Here is a 15,979-nt window from a genome sequence, read left to right on the forward strand (position 1 = left end):
CATTGGTGAAAACCCGAGAATGCTACGAGGTATGCATTGGTGAAAACCCGAGAATTCTGATAGCATGCAAACCATGCATATTAGATCAACTACTATATTTACCGATTCATACTATTTACTCATATTTTAACCAATTGAACCAACCTATATCGGCAATTATCGAGTATTATTTTCAGTAAAATGTATATTTATGTGGAAGAGCTTCCTTTATCTAGATCATAATTAGGAATACAAACAATGTTTAGTGCCACAGCCGCATAGGAATATATAGCCACCTTATGGCCTTATGGGTAGCGGCTTATTGGGCACTGCAGAGTGACTCAATGGTACACTTTCTGGAAGTAAAGGGAGCAGCAAAAAAATTGTTGGCGACGAGAGTCGAGACTTAACCCTGCTCGTGAGTATTAGCTCACTTGACTTGCTAGCTGAGCAATTATAGATATTAAGAGTAACTGAGCAAAATTCGAGCCAACGCAAAAGGATTTAAAATTCGATAGATAAACAAGCAAATCCACTCATAAGTGTTCACTCCATATAATAAGTCTTACAATGCAAGTCGGAAGGGAAAAAATCCTTCACAAAAGAGGATACCAGCAGTTATACTACCCTACACAGCCTGCATTCACTTTCCCTATAAATATCAAGAGCACCCCATTAATCATGAGTAGAACTACCATACAATATGCCTGCATCGTCAAGTCGAATGCAGCAGGCGATCCCGACTAAAAAAACAACGGAATTACAGCCCTATTTGTATGCCAAATCTCGAACGCTACAATACCCGAGCTTACTCTCTAAATAACAAACTGTACATACCAAACTGCATCTCACTAAAATCGAGCTACTCAAAAATCCCACTTATCTTTAGTAGTGAAGACCGTTCCCATTACTGTAACTACCTTTGACACGATCGCTGTAAGCTCCGTTAGTACCATTAGCTTGGTCCTTGTGAATGCCATTAATCGAACCATTACCGTATTTCGAATAAACACCATCTAGTGACCCGTTTTCATGTTCTGGATGCACGCCATTCACTGACCCATTACTGTAAGAATACTCGGGGTGAACTGATCCATTTGATTTCGAGTGGAGGGATACGTTGTACTTCAGCCTCTCCGTTTTTAGCGAGTCTTGTACGATAAGAGGGCTTTCTAAAACAGCATCAAGTTGCCCGATTGCTGCCGCAATTAGACCTATTAATGAGTAGTCATGAGATTAGATGCTAATTGATGAATAAATCCTTGGATACAAGACGATTTGAGTATGACAGGCAAATTACCTATGAACAAAGGAGAGGGTTTTCCGGGTCTTGACTTAAACTCTGGATGAAATTGAGCTCCGATGAAAAACGGATGATCGGGTAGCTCAATGATCTGTCAGACCATAATATAATTAGAAAATTTTTACAAGCAGATAAAATGATCGGATAAAAAACAAATATAATGACAGTAAAATCTGAATCCTACCTCCATTCGCTCGCCAGTTTCGTCTTTTCCAGTGAATGACATACCAGCATTCTCTAACTGAGCAACCATATCGGGGTTCACCTAAAATATAAAGCGTCAGATAAGGTTAGTTATACGACTAGTTTATCAATAATCACAGGGAGTTGAGTTGCGGTTCTCTTTTTTTTTTTTTTACCTACTTGGCAATCCCTGAACTTTTTTCTTTTTTACCTTATTAAGTAAATAAAATTATTTATCCAATCAAATAAAGATAAAAGAAGTCGACAAACCTCATATCTATGCCGATGCCTTTCATCGACAAAGCTAGCATTCCCGTAACTAATGAAGAAAGAACAATTGCATAACCGGAGTCAAATTATATAACACGAGACCTAAAATAAATCGCTGATAATAATTACAAGCAGTAATTTCTTACAGTTTTGCACTTGTGCAGTCCTTCACTTGAAAATATGTTCTCCTTGAACCAAGTCGCATGGTCCCTCCCATGTGTGTTTTCGATCCCTGGTCAAACAATGTTACAACACAAATACTCAACAGACGACATCTAAGATACCGTGTTTTCCAAAAATCAAGAAACATAGGCAACAAACTACAAACCTCTGGCATAAATATAACATAAGGGCTCTTGGTATCTTTATGAAACTCAGTGCTGCTTGCATCTTGTACACCGAGTATAGAGCGAGCAAAGTCTAATACAGCAGTCTGCATTCCTAGACAAATGCCAAGGTATGGGATTTTATTTTCACGGGCGTACTTTGCTGCAAGAATTTTCCCTTCAACGCCTCTGTCACCAAATCCTCCAGGTACAAGTACACCATCTGCCCCCTGAAATTAAAGCTTATCAAAACATGGCAGTAATACTAATAAGACAGTTTTGTACTCCTAATTAAAGAAGGAATGCATAGGGATTTGGGTTTGGTATCACATGGGAAACCGTCTCATTAAGACTCATTGATCAGAACAAACAATTAAGAACAGTTTGGAATGAAATAATCCATAACACAAATGTAGCAGATGATGAACACAAACCTTCAGCAAATTCCATGCTGTCCTGTAGCCTTCAGGGTTCTGGAAAGAAAAGAAAATCGATCAATTTATGCATGTCGCACATGTTGATATGTACGTAAAAGAATATACAGACTCAGGAGAAGTGACAGAAAGAGATTCGGGGAATAAGTGCCGATGTGAGGAATGCAAGAAGAAATTATCTAATCACCTCTTCAATGGTTGCTTCTTCAAGGTCACTTGCTGGAACCCAGTCTACAATAAGTTTCCCTTCACATGCAACTGAGGCATGTAGCAAAGCCTGCAAAGAGGAGAATATATTGTCTTGGTTACGTCCACCCTTTGGTAAGTATGAAATTGGAGTGTAAAGCTAACACGTAAAAGTTACAGCTACTCCAATTGAAAGAGAACCGAGAACATGTGTGTAACCAATATGAAGCTTAAGGTTACCTTCAGTACAGAAAGATAGGAATCTGAGAGCCCCGTATACTTCCCTACCATGGCTATTCTCACCTATGAGATGGAACAGAAGTCAAAACATAAGAAACAATTAACAAAATTTAGCAAAGGCAAAGAATATAACGGCAACATATTAATTAGGACCCACCGTCTTATGCAACATATCACAGCGTTGAGCTCTTTGTGTCCATTCATCCAAAACAGGGTCCTTTGAAAAACTGCAAAGGGAAACATGAGTCGGCTGTAACCTACAAAATTCAACTAAGTAATCAAAAATTATTATAATAAATGAAATAAGACATACCTCTTCAGATTCAACACTTTCAGTATTGCTTCATGAGCCTTTTGATCCTGATAAAAAAAAGGGAATAAGTCGGCGTAAACGATAATACAGAAAGAAGCTATATCAGATGAAATTAATAGGGATCTCATTGAAACAATTAGTCACTTACCCTAAGAAGCAAGGGTATGTGCCAAATGTTGGGAACATCAAATAAAGTGACAATACACTCACCCTGATAAAAAAAGGCAACACTCAAGGTTACACTTCAAAAAATAAACAAGAAACCAAAACGTGAACAAATGTATGTGTATACTATATAATACCGGGACATGACAGAATTGTGACAGCTTTGCCTTCACATTTTCGTCTAGAGGCTGTAAAAAGAAAAATGTAAATGTCAGAGTTAAATATACAAAGTAAGCTTAGGAAAATGTCGATAGGGAATAAGGGGGAAAGAGTTAGACCATTGTGCTCCTACAAGCCAACATATCAGGGGCCAAACCCAAGCCACGCAGTCCCCGGACACTGTGCTGAGTAGGTTTTGTTTTCTGGTAAAACAGAAAAAAAAAAAAAGATTCTGAGAAAGATCCCTAAAATCCCATGGCTCAGAAGCCAGCAAATACCAAAAAGCAAAGAACAAATGACGAATTGGAAAAAAAGTACCTGTTCCCCAACAACATTTAACACCGGTACAAGGCTAACATGAATTAAGCAGAAGTTCCCTGGACCTGGAAACAAGACAAAATTAGCATACAACAACAAAACCTTCACCTCAACGAGAATTTAGGTTGGCTAACAGAATCATTATTTGAATCCAATAGAAAAAAAAAAAATCAGAATCTGAAAGCAAAACACGTTTAATGATGAAAAGACCACATAATAACGGTGACAACATACCTACACGATACGAAAATTGTCCAATAGCCTCAATAAACGGCATGGACTCAATGTCCCCTGCGTGTCCAAACAAGGTTTCCAGCTTAATAAGACTTGTAAAAGTTTCATAAGCATGAAATAACCTAAATACATGTAACATGACACACCTATGGTTCCACCCAATTCTATGACACAGACATCGGGTGGGCCTTCCTGTCCATCCACGGGTAATTCAGCCACACGCTCAATCCATTCTTGAATAGCATCAGTGATGTGTGGGACAACCTAACAGACAGAACAAAGATGAGTTCAGGGCACCATGAAGCTTCAATATTAACAGGAAACTTTGGATTGTTAAAGATATAGACCTGAACCGTCTTTCCCAAATAATCTCCCCTTCTCTCCTTATCAATGACAGACTGCCACACAAAGGCAAAACGATAAAAAACTATCAGCGGAAATAAATTTAATCGTCAGTGGATACTTCATATGAACGAAGGATAGGTTCGGAATAAACAAGGAGCAGTCAATAGACTAAATGTATACCTGGTATACTTTCCCTGTGGTGATATTATGATCCCGTGTCAATTTGATATCTAAAAACCTCTCATAATTACCAAGATCCAAGTCAACCTGCCAAACGAATAACCAATAAGCGAAGCTTATTTGATTGGTATGAAGAGTAACAAACTCCTTTAAGGTACAATGATAAGAAGAGGATGCAATATTGCGACTAAATGTGACACGTGCAGAAACGAGGTTCGATAATGTTCACAAATCAGTATATTTAAGTGCCCTTTTCACATCTCTGTAAACTAATTTCGCGAATAATTCATTAGAACTACGAGAAGTTACTTATCGTGAGAAATAATTTTATGCAACTCTGCGAGTCATAATACTCCCGATGCTTCTCTCATAAGAGGGAGGGGGTCAAAAAATCATATAGAAAGAGTAGAAATCAGCTCTTGATTAACATTATGGTTCCACCCCTAAAAGCTTCTATTCTCATATTTTTCTTCTTTTTAAGATGAAATGATCCATATTGAAAATATGGTCTCGCCGTACACGTCAAATTATATGTTCCTACGAATATCCTGGGTAAATCAAGAGCTCTCTCCTTTTCACGAGTAAAGAACAATATCCATATCACTTAACCACCAAAAGGGGCAGATAGTTTCAAAGAATCAGCATCAAAGGAGGATAACTTTATCTGCCTCAAAAGCTTTGCAGGCAAATAAAATTGCTAACATCATTGTCCAAAACTAACTCACTATCACCAAGAGAAACCAAACAAACCGAATTACCGGTAACAAAAAAGAAACTAATTAACAAAAAGCAACATCCACCTAAGTCCAAATCTGATATAATCTTCCAATTGAGATTTAAGAAGTGGCATAGACAAAAATTAAATTAAAAATAACAAAGTGACTACACAACCAGAAAAAAAGAAGGATAAGGTTGAAGATTACCTCACCACCATCATCTAACACAAACACTTCACCGTGTTCAAAGGGTGACATAGTCCCGGCATCCGTATTCAAGTAAGGATCTACAACAAACCCATATATTAATTAAAAAAAAAAAAAGTGAAAAGGTGCAAATAAATTAAAGCTAACAAACAACAAAGATAAGAGAAATTTTCCATCAAGCAAAAGAATGTGAACATGCGAAATAAAAGAGAAAATAAAGCAGGAAAACATTCCCCAAGCTTTTGGGATTTCAACATTCTTGACATAAAGGCTAAAATTTGACTACTTTTTCTAGCTTTTACTCAATTTTCTAACCAATTAGAATGTAAATAAACTCCATTAATTGATTCATTAGCCCCAAAATATAGCATGATTGAACATCAAACTTCAAATTTCATTCATTTAACCTCGAAATTAAATATTGCAACATGAGAGTTGTTGCGTATCTCTTCATCAACTACTCAATTGATTTATTTCTTCTAGTGAAAAGACATGGTGTTAGATCAAAGCTAACATCTTTCTCACAGTAAAATACTAAATTGATTCATGATTAAACACATAATAATGACCATCTTCCTCACCAAAGTACTTTGCTAATTCGTTTCGCCTTGCATAAAGCCGTAAAGGCGTGGCGTAAATACAGTGCAAAATGACAGTAGTATTTCTTCTACTAATCATCAATTAAACTGATAGTAAACATACAAATTAATCTTTTTTGCAATAAATTGCATATAATCCCAATAAAACTTAAAAACACAATCAAAGTTCACATCTTTCTATCAAACCCACATCAAATATCAAATCTAAATAACAAACACTCAAATTAATCAACAACCCACACAAATACAAATTCAACACAATCTCAAAAACCCACTTCACAATATTACATCGAACAGTTGGTCTCCTTTAAGACAGTCATACTCATCTTAAGTGTAAAACGGGTCAAGTAATACTCTATGATAGATGATAGATGGGAGATATTCTACTTTTTGTCTCGTCCATCTATTTGCCCTGTTTTATTGTTGAGACCGAAAAAAAGCTAAAAATGTTCATCAGAATGTATACAAAAAATACCAATTTTAATGGAGGTCACATCTAACTAACAAACCCTCAAAAAATCAAAAACCAACATACAAATTCAACCCAATCTCAAAAACCCACTTCACACAATACCTTCAAAATCACATAAAACTCCTGGCATAAAACAATCTATCTAAAACCCAAAAAAAAAAAAAAAAAAAAAAAAAACTGAAAAAATGTAAATGAAAATGTATGAAAAAATACCAATTTTAATGGAGGTAACTCTTAAACCACAAGCTTTAAGAAGAACACCAATACTACTAGCAGTTACACCTTTACCCAATCCACTCACAACTCCTCCTGTTACCAACACATACTTCATTTTGTACCCTTAATTTACTTATTAAAACCCTAATAACTAATTCGAAATGTAGATAAGAGGTAATAATTATGTAATACCCAGAAAATACTAAGGTTTAAAACCCAGAAAAATGAGTGGTTTTTGAGGAAAATAAAGTGTGTGAGAAAAAGTGAAAAAAATAATTAGAATTGAATGAAGGGAAGAAGAGATTGTTGTTGATCCCTTTGACGGCCCATGTAATATTTATATAGGAGTTACAAGTTTTGGGTATTTTTTTGGTGACATAGTTTTTGTGGGTTTATTTTATATTTTGGGTATAGTCACATAAACCCTAATTTTTAGTCCAATGTTTTGTAATTTTATTATGTTTTTTTGATTGCTTTCCTAACGGCAGGTGGGTACTTGTATTGTTCTTGCTTCCCGCGCTCGCCCTTGATGTGATGGCCTTGTCTAAAATTAATGACAATTTCTCATTTGTGACGGACACTATCTATTACAAGCTTGTGACGGATAGTGGCCCTCTCACACAATTGCAAGTGAGAGGGCAAGTGGGACGAATATAGAGCGCCCCATTTGCCCTCCCACTTGCATATTGTGAGAGGACCACTATCCGTCACAAGCTTGTGACGGATAGTGGCCGTCACAAGCAAGACGCTTTGAAAATTAATAATCGGAAAATTCACATGGTGTTTCTAAACTTTGTCACTTTGCATAGTATTTTAAGTTTGTATAAACCGTCTCCATTTTTCTGTTTTTTTCTCATTTCATTAAAATACTCTTCACATATATTAGAGAAATGGGAAAAAACAGGAAAATGGAGTGAGTATATATCATTAGAAGTGGGCAAAATTCGGTCCGGACCGGAAAAATAGACCGATCCGGATCGAAATCTACCAAATCGGAATTAAAAATTCCAGTCCGGGTCTCCAGTCCACCATTTTCTAAGATTCCGGTCAGGTCCAGGACCGGTTTGAACCAGAAGGACTAAAATTATTATTTTTTTATTTTTTTCTTAAAAATATATTATAATCCGGTCCAATTGACGAAATTTGAAAAAGTGGGCATATTATGGTAAATTTCGGTGCAACCGGTCCGGTTCGGTCTTGGACCGAATTTTTCCGGTTTGGAATTTTTGTTGATTCCAGTTCCGATCCGTTTTTGGACCGATGCCCAGCCCTATATATGACGCCCTTTATTTTTTATTTTCATGCATAGCGTGCTCTCTTTGTTGATAATATATTCGATTTAGCATAACTCCTACATCGAATTTCGAAATCAATCAATTTTTGTTCTAAAACGATTATCTCGTCATAGTCTACGATTTGAGAAAACAAAATTGCCGACGGACGTTTTCTAGGATTTTTTTTACGAAAACCTCAAATCAACCGTAAATTCGATATTAAATTTCCAAATAACCATTTTGGTTTTATCAAATTATAAGTCTCGAAAAAGGTAATTAATTTAAAGAAAATAAAATAACCAATTTTGATTTCTAGTTTAGGATATATGCTTAACTTAAGATTTAAATGTGGGACACTCACATATGGGAATATATGGGTGATTTTCTTCACAGATAAAAATGGTTTCATTAGAGCAAATCCAATGGTAGGCTACTTGCTACTAGCTTGACAAATCCACATCACATTTCAAGCCACAAGAATTTTAAGCTACCATATTATTCCAATGATTTAAGCTAGCTTTCATAACTTTTATTTAATTAATTAAAACATGTTGTTGGTTGAGGTGGTTGTACACAGTACATGTTACTTATAAGTTGCTTGTTAATGAGGCGTTTTACGTTGGTTAGATGAATACTTAGTCAAGCTAGGTATAAGTTTGGTTATAAGTTATTGAGGTTAATTAATAGGGAGTTGTGTGGCTAGAACGAGAGTGGGCTTAGATTGATGGTGGTTTAGGGCGGGACATGTAGGGTGGTTGTGTAACACCCCCTTTTTACCCGGTCAAGGTAATTGAAAGATGTTACCATCTCGGTTTCTCGAGGTGGTAAATCGGAGATATAATAAAGAAACATTTATTATAAATAACAAGTTTAATGATTACAAAACATGAAAGAATAAATGAAAGAATACAACTCATGACTACTATCTATGACTATGTCATCCATGCTACACTACTCGACTCCGAGTCCAAGGCGCGACCCAAATCCCGATCACGTCAACAAGCAAAACCTGTACTCAACCTGCTCCCCATATGATCAGAAATATCATATGGAACGACACAGGCCACCCCGGAAATAGGTGACAATTACACAGACACACAAACGCCAGTTTCAATAAATAAGTGTGTGAGTATGCAACATGACAATGATATGAATGAGACGTTATCAAACAACTACCACACCGGTACCGGGACGCGCCCAGACGTACCCATAACCACCACGGTACCGGGACACGCCAAGACATACCGAAAACCACAGTGGTACCGGGACACGCCCAGACATACCAACAACCAGAAACAGGTACCGAGACACGCCCAGACGTACCGGGTCCGGAAGCCAACTGGATCCCTTGCCAGATGTCGTGTCTCAACCACACGAGTCCCTCCGTAACTCAAGCCATTAATGTGCACATCCCTCTTGGAGTGGGAAGCTCCAAGAGGCGACTTAAGCGTAAGACAGTCTCCCAACCGCCTTACGTCTCCATAGTAACAAGCAACACCACTAAACAATCACAACCGTCATATTCTCCAATATACATGACAAATACAATAATGCAAGATACCACACAATATGTCAATTACCGACTCATCAAGTTATCTTAATCAATATCATGTTATAATGCAATTCCACCAACATACTTATCTCCTTAATGATATTATTAACCATTCAACATGTTATAATGCAATTACTCTAGTTATGTGACACTAATTACAACATTAACCACAACATCTACAATGACCACATTATTGAAACCGAGTAGGATTAACCCACCTCTTAACATAATCCATAAGCTAGTCGAAATCACCAAGTGTCCATCTCATAAAATCGTGTCATCCTACATAAATCACATATTAACTATCACAAATCACCCTATAATATAATACAACACAAAACCCCTTATTATTACCCACTAATTACCCATATATTAACAATAATTTCTAATTAATCAACCCAATTAAAAACCCCCAAAAAAATAGGTTTCATAAGACTAGAAAAAAAGGTAGATCTCAACTTACAAGGTGAAAGGATGAAGGAGAAGGTGAGCAATCCTCTAATCCAAACTTGAATCCCCTGATATGGTGTTTGTGAGGGTTTTAGAGAGAGTTTGGAGAGATAAGGAAGAAGATATAATGAATGAAGATAAGGGGATAAGATTTTCTTATCCCGTGTCTGATTCAGCACCACTCGATCGAGTGGCGAGTCCACTCAGTCGAGTGTCACTCACTCGGTCGAGTGTCGGTCCACTCGGCCGAGTGCGACAGAGTTCTCAGCAATGACCAATTTTCGTAAAACAGTCACATCTCACTCGTTTCTTTGTCATTTTGGGTGTGTGACCTACCATTGGAATCGTAAGAGAACAAGCTATCACCTCCAATTAGAATTACATTAATATCATGTCTAGATCTCACGTTATGACAGTTTTACGACGACCCTTCTACAGACGGGCATTATCACAACTCCACTAAGTCTAATATAGGTTATACTCGGTCCACTTGGTCTACTCGGTCGAGTGAACGCCTTAAAAACTACGAGGTATTACAGGTTGTGAGTGGATTTAAATGGACAGTTGTTGTAAATTTGTTAGGGGACGAAGTTGGTTATGGCCTTATGAGTTTGTTCATTGGTTGATCATGACTCGGTTGAGATGAAATTGGTTTAGATAGATGGCCATTGTGAGCTTGTTCTTTGAATGGACGATAATGGTTGAGTGAGTGACTAGGTAATACCTACTGTCTGAGACCAATATGAGTACGATAAGGTGATTTGATGATCTAAAAGTTCAAAGGGGATGGAAAGACTTTGTAATGACATTATATGTTTATGAGTTGTTTAAATTGGTTCAAACTGTTGTAAATGAAAGGAAAGAAATATGATATCATAGATGTATGGAGTTTGAACCTCATACTTGCTTATAATTGCTCGGTTTAATCTTAAAATGGATGTGGTGGCACAGAGTTAAAAACATGAGGGTCTAGATGGGTTCAAAGGGATTGGAATTGAGTTACAATACATAAAGTATCTAACATTTAGAAACTTCTAAACAAACACTAGAATGAATTGTTCCATTTCAATTTATTTCAAAAACTCAAACCAAACACCCTATAAATTATTACGGTGAAACGAGAGAGTAAAATACTACTCCCTCCATACCACACCAATGGTAACATTGACTTTTTCACACTTGTCGAGACACGGTTTGCAACGTAAATATCTTTTGTTACACATTATTAAAAATTATAAAAAATTGATATTCTTATAACATTCATGACGATAAATCAAACAAGATTTCACATGACTATATTTTGTCTTATAGATTAAGAATAATATCGAAGATTCCCTACGACCATGAATAGTGGCAAAACGGTCAATGTTACCATTGGTCTGGTATGGAGGAGTATACATTTTGCTCGTTTTAACTATTTGTTTTGTTTTTTTTAGATATTTTAATATAAAACTTAATAATAAGAATTGACCAAACAAAAAAATATACTTTGTTGTAATATTCCACTTGCATTGCACAAAATAACCTTAATTATAAGGAAATGATGGATTGATTGGATTCCTCAATTGTGAGTGACATGTGATGAGTAATGGCAAATAGGTATTGCCATATCTGTCCAAGGCCAAAACACATGGACTTAATGTTGTCGGGTAAATATTTGTCTTAATTTTCCATTGTTTTTTATTAGTGGGATTTATCACTTCACGCATTGCCTTGGAATTTTGAGTTAACTATCTAGTCGGCCGGAAATGGATCCTCTCCATTTCTTTATCTCAATTTTCTCTCAATTTTCTCTCTTAAACTTATTTAATAATATTTTTCCCTCCAAACCTCATTATCCCTGTATTTTTACCCATAAATTTTGAGCCATTCGATGATGCCAGAATACGATCTGGACCACCGAAAAGAAATGGTCTCTCCATTTCTTTTTAGGAAATGGAGAGAAACTCTCCTCTAGTCGGCCACTCATTTTCTACCAAATTACTCATTCAATCCCAACTTAATTATCTGTGGTCCATAAATACCTAAGGATAGATTTAATTCAGCTAGTTTTGCTTAACACGATACTATTCGTTTAAGTTTAAAACGAGTTAAATATCATCCCATATAGGTATATAAAATAAATTTTTTATGTTTTCCAATGCATTTAACTAATCTTTACGTTTTCCAATGCATTAGGGAAGTGGAGAAATAATGCGTCTTTGGAAGAGGGGATGAAAATCCAACCGATCCTTCTTTCCATTTCCTTAGCAACAATTCATTACTTCTAAAAATGCATTTGACCATTTTCTCTGTTTAATTTCGCGCCGGATTCTATATACGAAGAAATTTTTGTGAGATTGCACCGTCCTTCCTTTGGTTGGTTTTTACTTAATACAGATGGTGCCTCAAGAGGAAATCTGGGTAATGGGGGATATGGTTGAATGCATTCTGCTTTTGTCATATTCATGCCACATATAAATATATTTGACCAGTTTTAAGCTTAAGAATAACGCCCGTCTTAAACAAGAATTTGTAAATTTAACACGGGTAGTTTGATCCTATCAAGGTCCTCTCCGTTTCTATTGGTCCATTTCCCTTGTCATATTAATTGTTGTAATCTTAGTAGTACCAAAACGGATACGAATACCGACACAATATAAAATAGACATGTGATATAGCATTCCGTGAAAGAGTTACCATTCGATTCAACAAGGATCCTCTCCATTTCTTTTCTCTTCATTTCCTCTTACAAATTCATTTAATAATATTATCTCATCTATACTCTATTAACCTTTTATTTTTATGCATAAATCGTAAACCGTTCGATGTTGACATAATACAATCTCGATCGTTGATAGGTAATGGCCTTTCCATTTCTTTTTAGGAAATGGAGAGAATTTTGGCTCCATTCGTTTGTAGACTTGTAGTCTTTTAGAGTAGTTTCCATAGATGGGTATTTGCTATTGACTATATATAGAGCCATACCAAAATGGCTCGACCAGATAATTATGCCGCATTGTCCATTGACACACCCATTCAATCAATAACCAATATTTAAGGGAAGATCACATGCTTTGGGCAGTTGGGGTAGTGCACATTCTGCACATGGCCTTCCTAATTAATTACTACTTCATCTTTATTTTTTAGTGTAGGGAGAATTATAAGAGTGATTTTAATATTAACGAGTGTTAATCGAATGGGTTTGGTGTGGTGATTGCTCACCTTATTCCTTAATCATGAGGTTAAAGGTTCGATCCCTGTCCATGAGAATGAAGCAAACTCTTTGGCCATGTGTTTACCTTTTCGTGAAAGTACCCGTAACGAGGGGATTATACATTATTGTCGACGGTGGACACCCCAATTTACACCAAAAAAAATATTGACGAGTGTTGAACTCAGGTTATGTGGGGTGATTTCCTTATATCAAAAATTCTAAGGTCCACCGGGTGTACAAGAATCTCGTACACCCTAGCGAATGAAATGTCTTTGTTTTTATTTTATTAAGATTATGTTCAATTATTTATGGAGAATTTATTCAATTCTAATATTCTCATTGGGTAGGGTGTACGATGACATGGTACACCCGGTTTTTATAATGTATGAGACAAATTAATTTTTCATTATATGGTTACTTGAAACATAATTCTCACCATATAGTTAAGGTAGGACTGGGTAATCCAAAGCAAAATATTTGAAAAAAACAATAAAATTGGATTTTCCTTAAGTATTGTCTTGTAAAAAAATTATTTCCTACATATTGCAACTTTATTTTATAATAATTGCAATTATAATAGAAGATTTTTTTTATGTGTATTAATATTATTTTAAAAATATTTTTTTCGTAGCTTTATTTATATTTTGTGTCCGAAATAGTCGGATTTAAGTTTAACATCAAAGCTAGTACAAATCCGGGTTATGATTCTTTTTTTAGGCCTTTTTTTTGGGCAATGCGTATACGTCGTACACCAAGTGTGAAGTGTACAAAATCCAAAATGTTTGGCTTACTTAAAAAAAAAAAATTGGACGGAAAAAAATTTTTGGGCACAAATATTATTAAATAAATCTATGAAAAAAAATGTTTTTAGACTAACATCATCATATAAATAAAAAATAAATTATTTTATTATAATTGTTATTTAAATTTTGTAATATATAAATGTCATCTTAAAATTTTAAAATAAAAATTAAAGTAGCAATATGTAGGGAATCTATAAAACTATATTAAAAGGTAACCTTAAAAGGCCACGTAGACAAAGCCACATAGGCGAAAAAAAAGCCATGCGTGCATTACGAATGTCACATCTATAAATCTATATAATCTATACTATATAGTTAAAAGGCAACTTATTACATTTAATTTTTTGCCATGTAGGATTATCGTAATTAAATTCTATTAATTTATATTGTTAATATTAAGGCTACTTTAATAAATTTATTAAAACTCATTATAAGGTTTAGTAATATTTATTTTTGTGTGGAAACCATAAGATCATGATTTAAATTATAAAAATAAATTAAGAATTTACTCTCATCATTTAAATCATTCAATTTGTTAATCTAACTCTTCCTTAATAATAATAATAACTAGTTTTGAAACCCGTGAGAAATCACGGGTCCTATACAAATTTCCTTTTTTTGTTAATACTACTTGTATAAAACAGATTTTGATTTGGAAACATTACAGACGATAAAATAGGATGAAAATTATGAGATTAAACATAATTACACGGTAATATAAACAATAATAATATGAGATTAGTGGGGAATAGAGGCACTGTATTTGTCGTTAAAATATGGGTCTTTGTAAGAGATACAAAAAAAAAATCTAATCATGAGCAACTCTTCTTCTCCTCCTCTATTAACAACCTAGTAAATTAATGGGGTTTAGGCATTTAATAAAGAGTTTTTTTTGAATGTATATGATGAACGGATGACGTTGCTCATGCTCTGATAATTCATAATTTATGCTAACTCGTAAATTCAGTAATGATTTGCATTCTCAATTCATCATACTCAAATTAAATAGTCTAATTATATGTATATAGACATAAGTTGTTTATATAGAAATCAATGATTAATACTTATACATGGGTTATGTATTATGTAACTTTAAGATATTGATGCTCTGGAGATTGAGGACTTTCTTAACCGCCAATTTACCAAAGGCGGTCTAATTTTTCTCCTTCAATAGGTAAAAGAAAAATAGCCTAACAAAGTGAATGAAGTAAGACTAATATAGTAAATGAATACGTGTCTCTTCACTTCAAATGTAATTATCATTTGATGGTTTTTGTTTTCTCTTGTAACAATTATCCGTCAATGTTGTGTCGATACTATCACTACAACTAAATGGCCAAGAATAACTAATAGGCTAAAACCCTTAGCATAATTATTGGAACAAAAATAGATAGGCTAATATCAATTAAAATGATCAACGGCATAAAAATACATCATCAATATGGTGATTACTCCATTCAAGAGCTTCGGATTTGATCATCCATATGAACACAATCCTACAACATCAAATATCGCGTTAATTGATATTGAACTAAAATATGAAATAAAAAAATTGATAATTCTTAAACTGTATTTTGTACTCACCGATTGTCATGTATTAATTGATAATAAAAATAGAAAATCTCCCAAAAAAAAAAAAAAGAAATTCCAAGAAACAACCTCTTAAAAAATTCACATACTTGTCGATGGTCATTTGTACGTATTGATCTCCAAGCAAGTCATGCTCCTAAAAATTCAATCAATTTGTATAAATTGGTATTATGCCAAAATCAATTGTACACGAAATACAAGATTGCATAAGATATACCAAGTATAGGTAAAACATTATCAAATGAGTTTTGTATTAATAATTAAAATAG

At 34.8% G+C, this 15,979-nt stretch overlaps 1 protein-coding gene across 3 annotated transcripts; it reads right to left on the reverse strand.

Annotated features, from left to right (window-relative positions):
* Positions 1-498: 498 nt before the first annotated feature.
* On the reverse strand, positions 499-7,325 carry LOC141652987 (uncharacterized). Of its 3 annotated transcripts, none has more exons than XM_074460626.1 (21): positions 6,843-7,325; positions 5,559-5,638; positions 4,636-4,722; positions 4,458-4,508; positions 4,257-4,374; positions 4,111-4,167; positions 3,877-3,941; positions 3,678-3,761; positions 3,537-3,587; positions 3,383-3,445; positions 3,235-3,281; positions 3,079-3,148; positions 2,922-2,984; positions 2,683-2,772; positions 2,496-2,534; positions 2,064-2,291; positions 1,882-1,967; positions 1,736-1,784; positions 1,467-1,547; positions 1,280-1,373; positions 499-1,193 (listed from the first exon to the last, which is right to left on the reverse strand). In XM_074460626.1, exons 1-21 carry the CDS (start codon positions 6,958-6,960, stop codon positions 865-867), a joined length of 1,950 nt encoding a protein of 649 aa, XP_074316727.1. In that variant the 5' UTR covers positions 6,961-7,325; the 3' UTR covers positions 499-864. The 3 variants fall into 3 exon arrangements, with proteins under 3 accessions (XP_074316727.1, XP_074316726.1, XP_074316728.1); XM_074460625.1 differs by having other exon boundaries at positions 2,683-2,811; positions 2,883-2,984; XM_074460627.1 differs by lacking the exon at positions 6,843-7,325 and adding an exon at positions 6,633-6,650.
* Between the last annotated feature and the right edge of the window lie 8,654 nt (positions 7,326-15,979).

This window comes from Silene latifolia, chromosome 4 (genome assembly GCF_048544455.1).
Source record: "Silene latifolia isolate original U9 population chromosome 4, ASM4854445v1, whole genome shotgun sequence".
NCBI classification, from domain to species: Eukaryota; Viridiplantae; Streptophyta; class Magnoliopsida; order Caryophyllales; family Caryophyllaceae; genus Silene; species Silene latifolia.

Coding starts and splice junctions, on each gene's coding strand:
- LOC141652987 (XM_074460625.1), bottom strand. CDS start 6,960: ATGAAGTATGTGTTGGTAACAGGAGGAGTTGTGAGTGGATTGGGTAAA. Junction 3,446..3,536: donor CACAATTCTGTCATGTCCCG/GTATTATATAGT, acceptor TTTTTTTATCAG/GGTGAGTGTATTGTCACTTT. Junction 1,548..1,735: donor GGCATCGGCATAGATATGAG/GTTTGTCGACTT, acceptor TTTATATTTTAG/GTGAACCCCGATATGGTTGC.